The 13,487-nt window shown below is 31.0% G+C and overlaps 1 protein-coding gene across 1 annotated transcript in view; it reads left to right on the top strand.

Annotated features, from left to right (window-relative positions):
* The first annotated feature begins 2,149 nt into the window (after positions 1–2,149).
* LOC113373313 (fat-like cadherin-related tumor suppressor homolog) overlaps positions 2,150–13,487 on the top strand; it is a 72,570-nt gene continuing 61,232 nt past the window's right edge. Inside the window, exons 1-13 of the mRNA XM_026613621.1 lie at positions 2,150–2,217; positions 2,279–2,598; positions 4,495–4,724; positions 4,787–5,192; positions 5,252–5,427; positions 7,280–7,459; positions 8,581–8,752; positions 8,865–9,089; positions 11,599–11,835; positions 11,899–12,238; positions 12,441–12,623; positions 12,675–12,924; positions 13,194–13,271. Coding sequence (XP_026469406.1) covers positions 2,186–2,217; positions 2,279–2,598; positions 4,495–4,724; positions 4,787–5,192; positions 5,252–5,427; positions 7,280–7,459; positions 8,581–8,752; positions 8,865–9,089; positions 11,599–11,835; positions 11,899–12,238; positions 12,441–12,623; positions 12,675–12,924; positions 13,194–13,271 — 2,829 coding nt within the window. The 5' untranslated portion in view covers positions 2,150–2,185. The remainder of the gene's footprint in view (positions 2,218–2,278; positions 2,599–4,494; positions 4,725–4,786; positions 5,193–5,251; positions 5,428–7,279; positions 7,460–8,580; positions 8,753–8,864; positions 9,090–11,598; positions 11,836–11,898; positions 12,239–12,440; positions 12,624–12,674; positions 12,925–13,193; positions 13,272–13,487) is intronic.

The following is a 13,487-nucleotide window of genomic DNA, read 5'->3' as shown; positions in this document are numbered from 1 at the left end:
TTTTGCCATATTTTGTTAATAATTTAATCAACAACCTATAAACTATTGTACGTCATTAAATAGTTTATTGAATAGCCTAAAAAACTGTATACAGCATTTTAGAACTTTTAGAACAAAATTATTTGGAAAAAATTTCTGAAAGTTTGGGATTTTATACACCGGTACTAATTTTACCACATATATAGTTTTAGTGTACTTTATTTATATTTTGACATATTTTCAAAGTATTTCGAAGTATATTCAAATATCATTTTTCAAGAATGTACAATTAAATTTTAAATTATTTAATTTAAATTTTAAACTAAATGGCCAAAAATTGAAATAGAGACCTGTATCTTTTCTTTTCAGTTTGCTCGTCAGTACAGTCCCTTATGTTTTTCGAAAAAAAACTTAGTTTGCTTGTCAGTAGAGTCTCTTTTTGTTATTTTATTATTTTTATTATATATAAAACTTTAGTTTGCTTGTCAGTAGAGTCCCTTTACCCAAACATTTTTTTGGTGAATTTCAAAGTCTACAAATCGTCAGTAGAGTCCTTTTTAAAGCATGTTTTTTTCGATAATTTTTGCTCGTCAGTAAAGTCCACTCCCTATTTTTTTGATAATTTTAACTCGTTAGTAAAGTCATTTTTAGTCATTTTTTTAATATTTTTGATTGTCAGTAAAGTCCTTTTTTTAAAACATCATTTTTTAATCATTTTTGCTCGTCAGGAGAGTCATTTTTGGAGTAATTTTTTTTTAAGATTTTTTCTCGTTAGCAGAGTTCTTTTTTTAAAATATTTTTGTTGATAATTTTTGCTCATTAGTAGAGTCCTGTTTCCAAAACATATTTTATTGCTAATTTTTGCAGTAGAGCCGTTTTTTTCAAACTTATTTTTTGTAATATTTTTGATAATTTATGCTCGTTAGTAGAGTCCAATTTCTCATTTTTGTCAGTAGAGTCTTTTTTTCAAAACATTATCTCTGATAAATTTAGTTAGTCAGTAGAGTCCTTTTTCCAGTCATTTTTTATTTTATTTATATTGTCAGTAGTCATTTTTTTCAACCCTTTTTTAAATATTTTTCACACATTTGCAGTAGAGTCCTTTTTCGAATTTGCTCGACCGTAAGGTCATTTTTTGAAACATTTTTCGATAACTTGGCTCTACATTTTCCAGTCATTTTTTAAATATTTTTTCTCGTCAGTAGAGTCTTTTTCCATACATTTTTTTATAATTTTTGCTTGTCAGTAGAGTCCTTTTTACAGTCTTTTTAAAAATTTTTTGTCATTAGAGTCTTTTTTCAAAACATTTTTCTGCTCGACAGTAGATTCTTTTTTGCTTGTTTACAATTAATAAACAAAATGTAAAAAAGGACTCTATTGACGAGACCAGCAATTTGAAATCTTGGAAATTAAGAAGAACTTTTTTTAAAACATATTTTTTTAATAATTTTTGCTCGTCAGTAAAGTATTTTCAAAACATTTTTCATTAATATTTTTACTAGTCAGTTAAGTCATTTTTTAGCCAGTACTGACTTAGCCATATTTATACACAGTTAATTGAATGTAGTGTGTTTATATTTTGCCATATTTTGTTAATAATTTATTCAACAACCTATAAACTATTGTACATCATTAAATAGTTTATTCAATAGCCTAAAGAACTGTATACAACGTTTTTGAACTTTTGGAACAAAATAATTTGGAAAAAAATCTTGAAAGTTTAGGATTGTATATTGTAGCCAGTACTGACTTAGCCATATTTATACACAGTTAATTGAGAGTGGTTGGTTTACATTTTACCAAATTTTGTTAATAATTTATTCAAGAACCTATAAACTATTGTACATCATTAAATAGTATATTTAATGGCCTAAAGAACTGTATACGACATTTTTGAACTTTTGGAACAAAATTATTTGGAAAAAATTCTTGAAATTTTAGGATTGTATACACCTGTACTAATTTTACCACAGTGTACTTTATTTATATTTTGCCATATTTTGTTTATAATTTATTTAACAATATTACACATCATTATACATTATGTTGTAGGTAATGTTGGAAATGCTTTTACCATCGATCCAATGTTCGGTGATGTACGTGTAGCCCGTGGTTTAGACATCAATTCAGCATCCGAATATATGCTACAACTACGAGCACAAGATTTGGAAATCCTCCTTTGGTCACCACAATTCCTTTGCACGTGATGGTCACTATGGCTGATAATGCACCACCAAGGTAAGACAAAACTTTTCCAATGCATTTCTGAACATTACTTACATCTATGTCTATTTGCCAGATTTTTGGATACAAATCCATCAGCTGAAGTCTTCGAAAACACACAACCAGGTAACTACGTGTTGCACTTGAACGCACGAGCTTCATCTTCCCTGATTTACGAAATTAAAAATGGTAACGACAATGGTTGCTTTGATATAAATCCTTCGACTGGTATTTTGCGAACCACTGCACTACCTTTGGACTACGAAACCAAACAAGCCTACAATTTGACAGTAACTGCCAGAAGCATGACAGGAGCTGAAGCTGAAATTTTTGTCTTAATCCATGTTTTGGATAAAAACGACAACGCACCTTACTTTGAACTAAATAATTATACAGGTAAGGGATAATTGACACATTATAAATGATAAATGTTGATGCTTATTAGGGTTTGTCGGTTTTCAAAAACCGTTTTTTTGGCGAAAATTATGGAATTCAAAAACCGGTTTTTAAGTGAAAAAAGTCGGTTTTCACTGTATAAATCGAAAATGACAAATATAGCCAAATATAAAAGATGGATGAAAGCGTTTTGATTCTTGAAATCATATCGGTTCAATAGCATTTGATATCTTATCAGTCTGCAATGGTTCCCAGAAAAGTTTTGTATATATTAATTTAGATTTTTATACCAGTGTATGTATTAATTTAAATCAGTGTGACTTCTTCTTGAAGAAGTAACTTCCTCTACTCAAACTTAAAAAAAGAGTTTTAAACCCTAGAAGCCACAAATTAAAGAACAAAACACCTAGAATTATTATATCAGGCTTTAAAAACAATTAAGCATAATGTGGTCGCAAGTATGAGAGTATTTTCTATTTCAGGAAATTTTATGAGTAAACAAAGAGCACGTCTAAGTAGCAATTCGATAGACGTTCTCAGTTTTTTTAAATCATATTTCATTAAACAAAAAACAATTAGAATGTTTAAAATTAATTAATTAAAATTGCTCGGAAGAGAAATAAAAGTTTAGCTTAATTGTTTTCAAATATAAAATTGATATTAACAAGTATGTATAAACATGTATCTAATCTTTCCCTTCGGGAAATTATTGTAATGGGCCGAAAATCGAGAATGAAAATTTTTGCTTTTCTCGACGTTTTGAAGGTTTCTGAACATTTTTAAGGAGCATACCTCAGAAACTAAATGGATGTGTGTGTGTGAATACAATTTTTCGGTCACGTTTTAAAGCGCACGGATCAACCGATTTGAATGGTTCAAAAAACATTCGATTCCTATTGATAAGGAGATGTGCTGATTAGTTTTTGGCAAAGGCAGGTCCAGCAGTTACGGAGATAAAGAGCAAAGAGTGCAGAAAATAGAAATCGAGTTTTTGAGAGAACGGAGCATCCGTTGTGAATGATCTAAAAAAACATTCAATTAGTAATGATTGGGAGAAGTGTGAATTAGTTTTTGGCAAAGGCAGATCTAGCCATTTCGAAGATACGGAGCTAAATATGTGAAAAATGGCAGTTTTTGAGAGAACTAAGCGTCCGATTGAAATGATTCCAAGAACTTTCTGCTTGTCTTAACAAAATAATTGAATTTGGGAAAAAAAATTTTGTTTCGACTTTTTTTTTTTAAAATTTTTGTATATCGAAAATAATTCTGATTTTATTTTTAATTTTGACTATAGTTCTAATATATTGTAAACAAATAATTTCAACTTTGCAATTCAGTTTATATAATTTTTATAAATATTAGACAATGTTACAATATTAATAATAATCTATTTGAAAACATTCAGTATTCCTCGAACATTTTGTTACGGTACGGAAAGTTCCAGCAATTTGCCTTAAGGCACGATGCCATACACCCCACTAGTTATTTTTTTATTTAATATTTTTGTTTTATTTAAAAATTAAGTATTTTCATTTATTCGAAAACTTTCCTTTCACTATCATAAAAATACTTTTATTCTTATATGTGAAAATGATGCATGAAAAACGAATAATTGTTTTCAAAGTTATTTAATCAAGATAAACTATTATTTTTTAGTTCTACTAATCAAAATTAAAATAATTTTGTTTATCATCTATAAAATTGAACAATAAATAAATTCAGTCAAATACTGCCCTAAATTACACTAAATTTGCGGATAAATTACAGAATATTCGAGTAAAAATTTATTTTCTATATAAAATTCGAAAACCGGTTTTTTAGTAAAATTAAAATTCGAAAACCGGTTTTTTGAAATGTAGGTTTTTGTATAAACCCTTATATCTTGTTTTTATCCAGGTTTTGTGTCGGAGTCCAGTGACGCCGGTGCACAAGTTTTAACAAACTTAACAGCACCTTTGGTGATACGAGCAAGAGACTTGGATTCTGGTCCAAATGCTTTGTTGCAGTACGAGATTTTGGAACAACTGCCTAAACAATACTTTAAAATTGATCCTGGCACTGGTGCAATACAGACTACAAGGACTTTGGATTACGAGACCATACCCAAATTCCACTTCCACGTCAAGGTAAAGGACTTAAACACTAGATCCAGCAAGGACTGAATAATGTGTGTATATTTTTTCCCCAGGTTACTGATCTAGGTAAACCCCGTCTATCCTCCGAATCAACTGCAGAAGTCATCATCAACGTCAACGACGTCAACGACAGTCCACCAGTTTTTTCCAAATCTCACTACAATGTAACTTTGTTGCTCCCAACTTTCAAAAACATTGTGGTGACATCAGTAAAAGCTTTTGATCCTGATACTACAGAATCCTTACGTTACGATATAATAGATGGTGATGAAACTGAAGCTTTTGAGATCAATTTGAAGACAGGAGTGATCACCACAAAACGTGCTGATAACTTCCAGGATAAATACAATTTACGAGTCAGGGTATCTGATGGTAGTTTTTCTAGTGTTGCCAGGGTTTTTGTCAAGGTTAAGGATGCTCAGAATGGTGGACTTATGTTTAGAAAACATGTTTACGAAGGTACCTTACAAAACCAACATCAGTCTTTAGTATTATGTCTAATTCCATTATGTTTTTAGGTTCTATTGTTGAAAATTCAACACGTGTAGCTACAGTTTGTGTAGTTGATGTCATCGGAGCAGCCTTGAATGAACACGTGGAATTCCGGATTTTAAATCCTACAGATTTATTTTCCATTGGAAAGACTAGTGGAGCCATTCAAACCACTGGCCAAAGATTTGATCGAGAAGTCGAGGTAACTAAAGCTTAAAACTGTATTTATCACCAGCAGTAGTTGATTTCTAACTTCCCGTAGGGTAGTTCTAGTAATCGTCCAAAAATCGAAATTGAAAATTTTTGCATTTCTCCACGTTTTGAAGGTTTCTGAACATTTTGGCATACCTCAGAAAAAATGGATGTGTGTGTGTATGTGTGTGTGTGTGTGCATGTGTGTGTTTTACATGTCCACGTTTTCGGGCGCACGGATCGACCGATTTGAATGGTTTAAAAAACATTCGATCCCTATTGATAGGGAGATGTGCTGATTAGTTTTTGGCAAAGGCAGGTCCAGCCGTTACGGAGATACGGAGCGAAGAGTGCAAAAAATACAAATCGAGTTTTTGATAGAACGGAGTATCGGATTTGAATGATCTAAAAAACTTTCTGCTTGTATTGACAAAACAATTGCTTCTGAGAATAAAAAATCATTACATCTTTTTTTATTTTCCATAAAATATTTTTGTAATTGAGTAGTGTGATTAAGTAGAGTCTCTTTTTTAAATACTAAATCACAACTGCAGTTTGCTCCTCAATTTTCACATCAAAATCAAAGTTGCTCGTCAGTAGAGTCTCTTTTTAAAAGAAAAATTGTATTTGCTCGTCAGTAGAGTTTCTTTTTAAAATAAAAATTAAGTTTGCTTGTCAGTAGAGTCCCTTCTTAAAAGAAAAATTGTATTTGCTCGTCAGTAGAGTCCCTTTTTTGATATTTTAGATCAAAATTATGTTTGCTCGTCAGTAGAGTCCCTTCTTTAAAAGAAAAATTAAGTTTGCTCATTAGTAAAGTCCCTTTTGCTCCTCTAAATCTAAATCAAAGTTTGCTCGTCAGTAGAGTCCCTTTTTACAATAAAAATTGCTCAGTTATTTTGCTCGCCAGTCGAGTCCCTTTTTATATTTAAGATTGCTATTGTACTATGCTCGTCAGTAGAGTCCTTTTCCTAAATAAAATAATAGTTTGCTCGTCAGTATTGTTCTTTTTTAATCTTCTTGTACAAAATTAATTTTGCTCGTCAGTAGAGTTTCTTTTTTAAATTTTAATTTGCTTCTTACATTTTTTGTCAGTAGAGTCTTTTTTATGTTAAGATCAAAGCAAAGTCAGTAGAGTTCCTTTTTAGATTAAAAATCGAAATCAAAATTTGCTCGCCAGTGTAGTCCATTTTCTTAAATTATTTATATCAAATATTAGTTTCCTCGTTAGTAAAGTCCCTTTTATTAATTCTCTAGGCCAAACTTTCTAATGGGCCGACAATCGAAAATGAAAATCTTTGCATTTCTCGACGTTTTGAAAGTTTCTGAACATTTTAAGGGGCATACCTCAGAAACTAAATGGATGTGTGTGTATGTGTGTCAAAAAATTGAAAAAATCATCTAGGCTAAGCACAGTCTAAGCGCCACTCTGGTACAAATGTTCACGCAAGTGCGTTTAGACTGTTTAGGTACGGAGCACTTTTCCAATTTTGTGAAAACTATTGAAAAATGTGAAAATGCCGACAAGCTAAGCACAGTATAAGTAAAAATGTCGCACATAATTATTTGCAAATGCGTTTAGATTTTGTGTAATTTAGGCAACTGTTTTTTTTTTTTGAAATTGAATTCGAAATGAAATGACGAACGATTGTTAATGTTCTGGAGATAAATCGATTTATGATTTACATTTGATTTGCTCAGATATAACAAGACAGCAAAAATAATGAAAGTTACAGTATTTATAATAATATATTTGAAAACGTTTAAAATTTCTCAAATATTTCATTACGGTACGGGAAGTTTCAGCAATTTGCCTTAAGGCACGATGCTATACACAACTAGTTTACTGTTGATTTTTTAACCAGGATCACTATGAGTTGATAATAGAAGCCAGGATATCAATAGAGGAACAATCTACAAGAGTTACAAGAACTTTGGTGAACGTTACTATATTAGACATCAATGATAATTGTCCCATGTTTGTCAACTTGCCATACTATGCTGTTGTCTCTATTGATGACCAAAGAGGAAGAACAATCACACAGGTAAACAAATAAAATAAAACAAAATAAAATAAAAATACCGGTATTTTTGGTATTTTTACCTAAGCGCTATTTGATACATAATGACCTAAAGTTTAAATTTTTCGGAACAAATTTATCTTTAAATTCCACAATCGCATAAACAGCTATATCTTCAAGTGATTCTATAGGATAAACAAATGTCGAATATTATCTCAACTCGTCATTAAACTGAATATTTATTGCTTTCCAAAGGGCTTCATATCGTGTTACAATAAATAGAATTGGACTTAATGATGCTTGTTTCATCTTTTGTAAAACTGTAACAGTTTTTTAAGTGATATTTGCACCAAAATATTTTATATCATACAGATTACTCCTGCGTAATCTTTATTTTTTCTAACTTTATACATAATAATTATGATAATTACTAAATATTAGGTTGTCAAATATCTCCCTTCCGCTTTTTTGCTCTTGGTTTACAATACAAAAAGGCGAAAGGGAGATATTTGACAACCTATATATGTTTGCTTCTTATTATAATTATAAAATATTATTTTCGAAAACGTTTCGAAGTTTGAAAATACTATAGAAGCATCACATTGTTTTAAATAACAATACTCAACAATTATAGTAACTTATTATTTATCTCGACAAAGTATCCGATCTTAAATTAGTATAGAAAAATTTTTTTTTTTTAAATATTAGAGATTATGCTAATTTAACACATCGGATACAGACAATACAGTTTATTATAATAATGTTATATGATCTTTTATGATTTTTTGGTCTTTCTTACTCATAAGTTTGTTTTTGGTGCAAAATATTCAATATACTCGATAGTGATAATGAATTAATTAAATTGGATATACTTTTGTTAAATTATTAGTTAAAAAAAATAAACGTATTGTTTTATTTTATTGTTTAGTTGAATATAGTTGTAGTTGTATATACATTTTTTTATATTTGTACTAGTAACTTTCAATTTGGTTTACGTTTGTTTGAGATAATAAAAATACCGGTAATTCTGGTTTTAGAATGAAAAATTACCGAAATACCGGTATTGAAATTTTCCATCGGTATTGCATTCCCTTGTATGAACTAAACAAGTTTACAGTATCATCTAATTTTTGTGTCAATTTTAGGTGCGAGCAATAGATTTAGACAGCAATGAAAATGGTGAGGTCAGGTACGAAATGAAACGTGGTCCTGGTGAATTGTTTAAAGTTTGCAGAAAAACTGGTGAAGTCACTCTGAAACAAAACTTGGAAGGCCATAACAGGGAATACGAACTAATCATCGGAGCATATGACGGAGGTACATGACCCATATCTTTAACCATGTTACCATTATTCAGTCCTTACCAATGTGTTTCTTATTTCTTACTTTTACCCATATGTCCTTTTCTAAATGTGTTTTTTATCCCCAGGGACAACTCCTTGTTCAACTGAAGTATCAGTCCACGTCAAGGTTATTGATAGGAGTATGCCAGTTTTTGATAGGCAGTTTTATAGTGCAGTGGTGCCCGAAGATACTGAATTAAGGGCTCCAATTGCTGTCAGTGTTAGGGCTACTTCTCCTTTGAATCGACAACTTATTTATAGTATTGTTAGTGGAAACGAGAAGGAGCAGTTTGCTTTGGATTTTAATACTGGTAAGTGGGAATTTAATTTGTTTATGGTTTTGGTAAATGTACAACTTATAAAAAATCAGAATTAGAATATTATAGTTTTTATAAATCAATTTTGGTGAAGGTTCATTTATATAAATGCATCAGCTTTGCTATCAATTCATTAAGGGGCACAACTAGTGTGAAATTTTAAAAAAATCGAATTTTTAATTATTCCATATTTCGATAGTTTATACCTTTAAAAATAACATACCAAAATTTTAAATCGATATCTTAAATAGTTTTTGAGTCGCAGACATTTAAAGAGTACATATATACAGTATATAGTATAACGATCATTTAATCTTTAAACGCGTTTTTCTCGAAACAGCATTTTCCGAATTTGCTGCAGCGATTACTCAAAAACAAATGATCCGATCACTATCAAATTTTTTTTACATGTTCTATATATAGTTCTCCGTAAAATGAACTATTGATTTTTTTGATCGGATCAAAAATCGAATTTTGGCAGTTCCAAAACGACCTAAATTTTGGGTAAAATTCAACTTTTTTTCTAAAAACGCCGTTGTTTTGTCAATTTTTGATTTTTTTACAGACAATATTATCTAGTTTAAAGATTTTTTTTTTTTAATTTCATCCACGTAGAAGGCCGGAATCATTGTAGCAGTGAAAGGCCTTTTTCGTCGCGCCGTTGGAGATCGACGATAACTTAAAAAATATTTAATTTTTTTCTTCAAAAATTTTACTATGTATTCTTAAAACATGTATAAATATATTCCTAAAATTTTGAAATGATTGATAAAGTAGTTTTTCAAATATAAATTCCCAAAAATCACCTTTTTTTAGGCGGTTACACTAGTTGTGCCCCTTAAGCAATAAATTAGTTAATTTTTATTTATTAGGTAAATTAGTTAATTTTGGAAGCAGGCTTTATTTATTTTATTTTTATAGCTTTTTAGCATGTAGACAATTAAATATATATAATTTATATTTATTGTATTTTGTAAATTCTAAACAAAATTTTCTTTACATTTTATGCAGCTCCAGATTCTTCGAATGGTCCTTGTAAGTATCATTTGGATCAGATATAAATTTTATCTGGAATGCTATGTATTTTTATTTGGGCATGCATGATATATAATATTTAAATCATATCTGTAAATATATCAATAGTTATCAAAAACCACTGAAAAATTGCATGCTTTTAGTTTATTTCAACTTTTGGCTGGACTCACTTCTAATGCAACGTTTGGAATTTGACAAAAAAATTAAAAAATTGAAATTTTCTCTAATTTGGATATAAAATTTCCAATCATCAAGTTTAGGATTGTATACGCCAGTACTGACTTAGTCATATTTATACACAGTTAATTGAGTGGTTTGTTTATATTTTGCCAAATTTTGTTAATAATTTATTCAACAACCTATAAACTATTGTACATCATTAAATAGTTCATTAAATAGCCTAAAGAACTGTATTCAACATATTTGAACTTTTGGAACAAAATAATTTGGAAAGAATTCTTGAAAGTTTAGGATTGTATACGTCAGTACTGACTTAGCCATATTTATACACAGTTAATTGAGTGGTTTGTTTATATTTTGCCAAATTTTGTTAATAATTTATTCAACAACCTATAAACTATTGTACATCATTAAATAGTTCATTAAATAGCCTAAAGAACTGTATTCAACATATTTGAACTTTTGGAACAAAATAATTTGGAAAAATTCTTGAAAGTTTAGGATTGTATACGCCAGTACTGACTTAGCCATATTTATACACAGTTAATTGAGTGGTTTGTTTATATTTTACCAAATTTTGTTAATAATTTATTCAACAACCTATACAATATTGTACATTATTAAATAGTTTATTATATAGCCTAAACAACTGTATACAGCATTTTTAAACTTTTGGAACAAAATTATTTGGAAAACAATCTTGAAAGTTTAGGATTGTATACGTCAGTACTGACTTACCCATATTTATACACAGTCAATGGAGTGGTTTGTTTATATTTTGCCAAATTTTGTTAATAATTTATTCAACAACCTATAAACAATTGTACATCATTAAAAAGTTTATTAAATAGCCTAAAGAACTGTATACAACATTTTTGAACTTTTGGAACAAAATTGTTTGGAAAAAATTCTTGAAAGTTTAGGATTGTATACGCCAGTACTGACTTATAGCCAAATGGTTCATGTAAGTATCACTTTTTTGAATTGAAGTTTTATCTGGAATGCTATGTATTTTTGTTTGGGCATAATATATAATATTTAAATCATATATGTAAGTATATGAATTGTTATCAAATAGCACTAAAAAATTGCATGTTTCTGATTTATTTCAACTTTTGGCTGGACTCACTTCTAATACAACGTTTGGAATTTGACCAAAAAAAAAACAAAAAAATAGAAATTTTCTCTAATTTGGATTTAATATTCCCAATAGTCTGTTGTTTCTGTACTTTTGCATGCCAACCAAATGCAAACTTTTTACTATTTTTCACTATCCTATTTTCCCCAGGTGCTATCTATGTAGCAGACGAATTAGACTACGAGACAACTCGTCAATATGAGTTGACTCTTAGAGCAACTGATGGTGTTTCTGGTGTCTGGGCTGATGTAGTTGTCAGTGTCCTGGTCAGTGATGTCAATGATTGTCCTCCAGAATTTGCTTCAGACTCTTATGACGTCACAGTATCTGAAGCTGATCCATTTGGAACTGCTGTTCTTAGAGTACATGCCAAGGATAATGATACCAGTAAGTAGATAAATGATGTAGAGGTTGTGTGCAGATGTTTATGGTTGTTTTTTTGTTTTGCAGATGTTAACCAAGAGATTATTTACTCCATACGTGATGATCATGGGAATGCAAGCGAGTACTTTCACATGGAAGCTGCAGATGGTGTGGTTTATCTCAAAAAGTCTTTAGACCATGAACAACATTCGACACATCATTTTACAGTAATGGCAACTGATAAAGGCACTCCAAGTCTGTCAAGTACTGCACATGTTTGGGTCACAGTTTTAGACATGAACGACAATGCTCCCAAATTCGAAAAACCATCATACTCCTGCATTTTATCCCAACATGCTGGTCGAGGACAATTTGTCACTGCTGTCAAGGCAAGTGATCCTGACAGAATTGACAGGGACAGATTGAGGTACAGTATTGTACGTGGTAATGAACTACAAACTTTTGGTATGGATTCCAAACAGGAGTGTTGAGACTTGTGAACTTGCAAACGTTTTGGCGACCAGCAAGCCATGGTGCTGAATATTTCTGTAACCGATGGTGTGCACACAAGTTTGCACGTCTAAAAGTATCAATTCTACCAGCCAACTTGCATGATCCTGTGTTCCCAGAAGTGCAATACAGTGTTACAGATCAAGGAAAACCAACTGGCTGGTAGATCTTGTCACCAAAGTTAAGGCTACTGACAAGGATTTTGGTGAGTATGGTCAAATTACGTACTCCATACCATCAGATGCCATGCGTGAAGTGTTTGCTATTGACAAAATCACTGGTGATGTTGTAACTAAAATTAAGTTAGACCGGGAACTGAAGAAAATGTAGAGGTTTTAATTATGGCTACAGAGGTGGTGGTGCAGAAATGGTTTTTTGACTCTGCGTGTGAATGTAGGTGATGAGAACGATAACGCTCCTGAATTTGTTATGAAGGAGTACAAAGCAAATATCCAAAGTGATTTGCAAGTTAACTCCACATTTTTGAAAGTACGGGCTTTTGATAAAGACGAAGATGGTGCCGGACAAGTACGTTATTCCATCTACGACTCCACAAACTCTGGTGTCAAAGAATTGTTTGCAGTGCATCCTTTGCATGGAAGCGTCAGTATTATCAAAGATCCCGAACCATTTATGAACCAATGTTTCAATTTTTATACGTGCTGAAGACTTGGGAAGTCCTTCTTTGCACTCAGATGTACCTGTATATGTGTTGATGGCACCTTCAGACGTCCCACCGTTGTTCGAGAAAAAGGAGGGAAAAATTCTTTTTATCAGAAAGTCACTTATAGGCACCATCGTTACGCGTTTGAAAATGATCACAAATGTTACTGCTAATTTTATATTATATCAGGTGATGAAGGGATCCCCAGTTCAACATAGACTCAACTGGACAACTCACTTTGGCAAAAAGTTTAGACAGAGAATCCAAAGACACACACGTCATTGGTGTACTTGCTGAAACCGATGCAAGTCCACCTTTAAGTGCTTTGGCAGAAATTATCCTTAAAGTTTTGGATGAAAATGATCACGCACCAGTATTCGACAGCAATCCTTATTCCTTGGTTTTTGCTGAAAAACATCAACGAATCCACAGTTATTTTTTAAAGTCAAAGCATAAAACTGATGCAAGACTTAGGATCCAATGGTGAAGTACGTTACAGTTT

This window comes from Ctenocephalides felis, unplaced genomic scaffold (genome assembly GCF_003426905.1).
Source record: "Ctenocephalides felis isolate EL2017-DRISC unplaced genomic scaffold, ASM342690v1 CF-g0.4_SCAFFOLD_01604, whole genome shotgun sequence".
NCBI lineage: Eukaryota > Metazoa > Arthropoda > Insecta > Siphonaptera > Pulicidae > Ctenocephalides > Ctenocephalides felis.
Note: the sequence above shows the minus strand (reverse complement) of the source record. Positions and strands in the feature narration are given on the sequence as shown.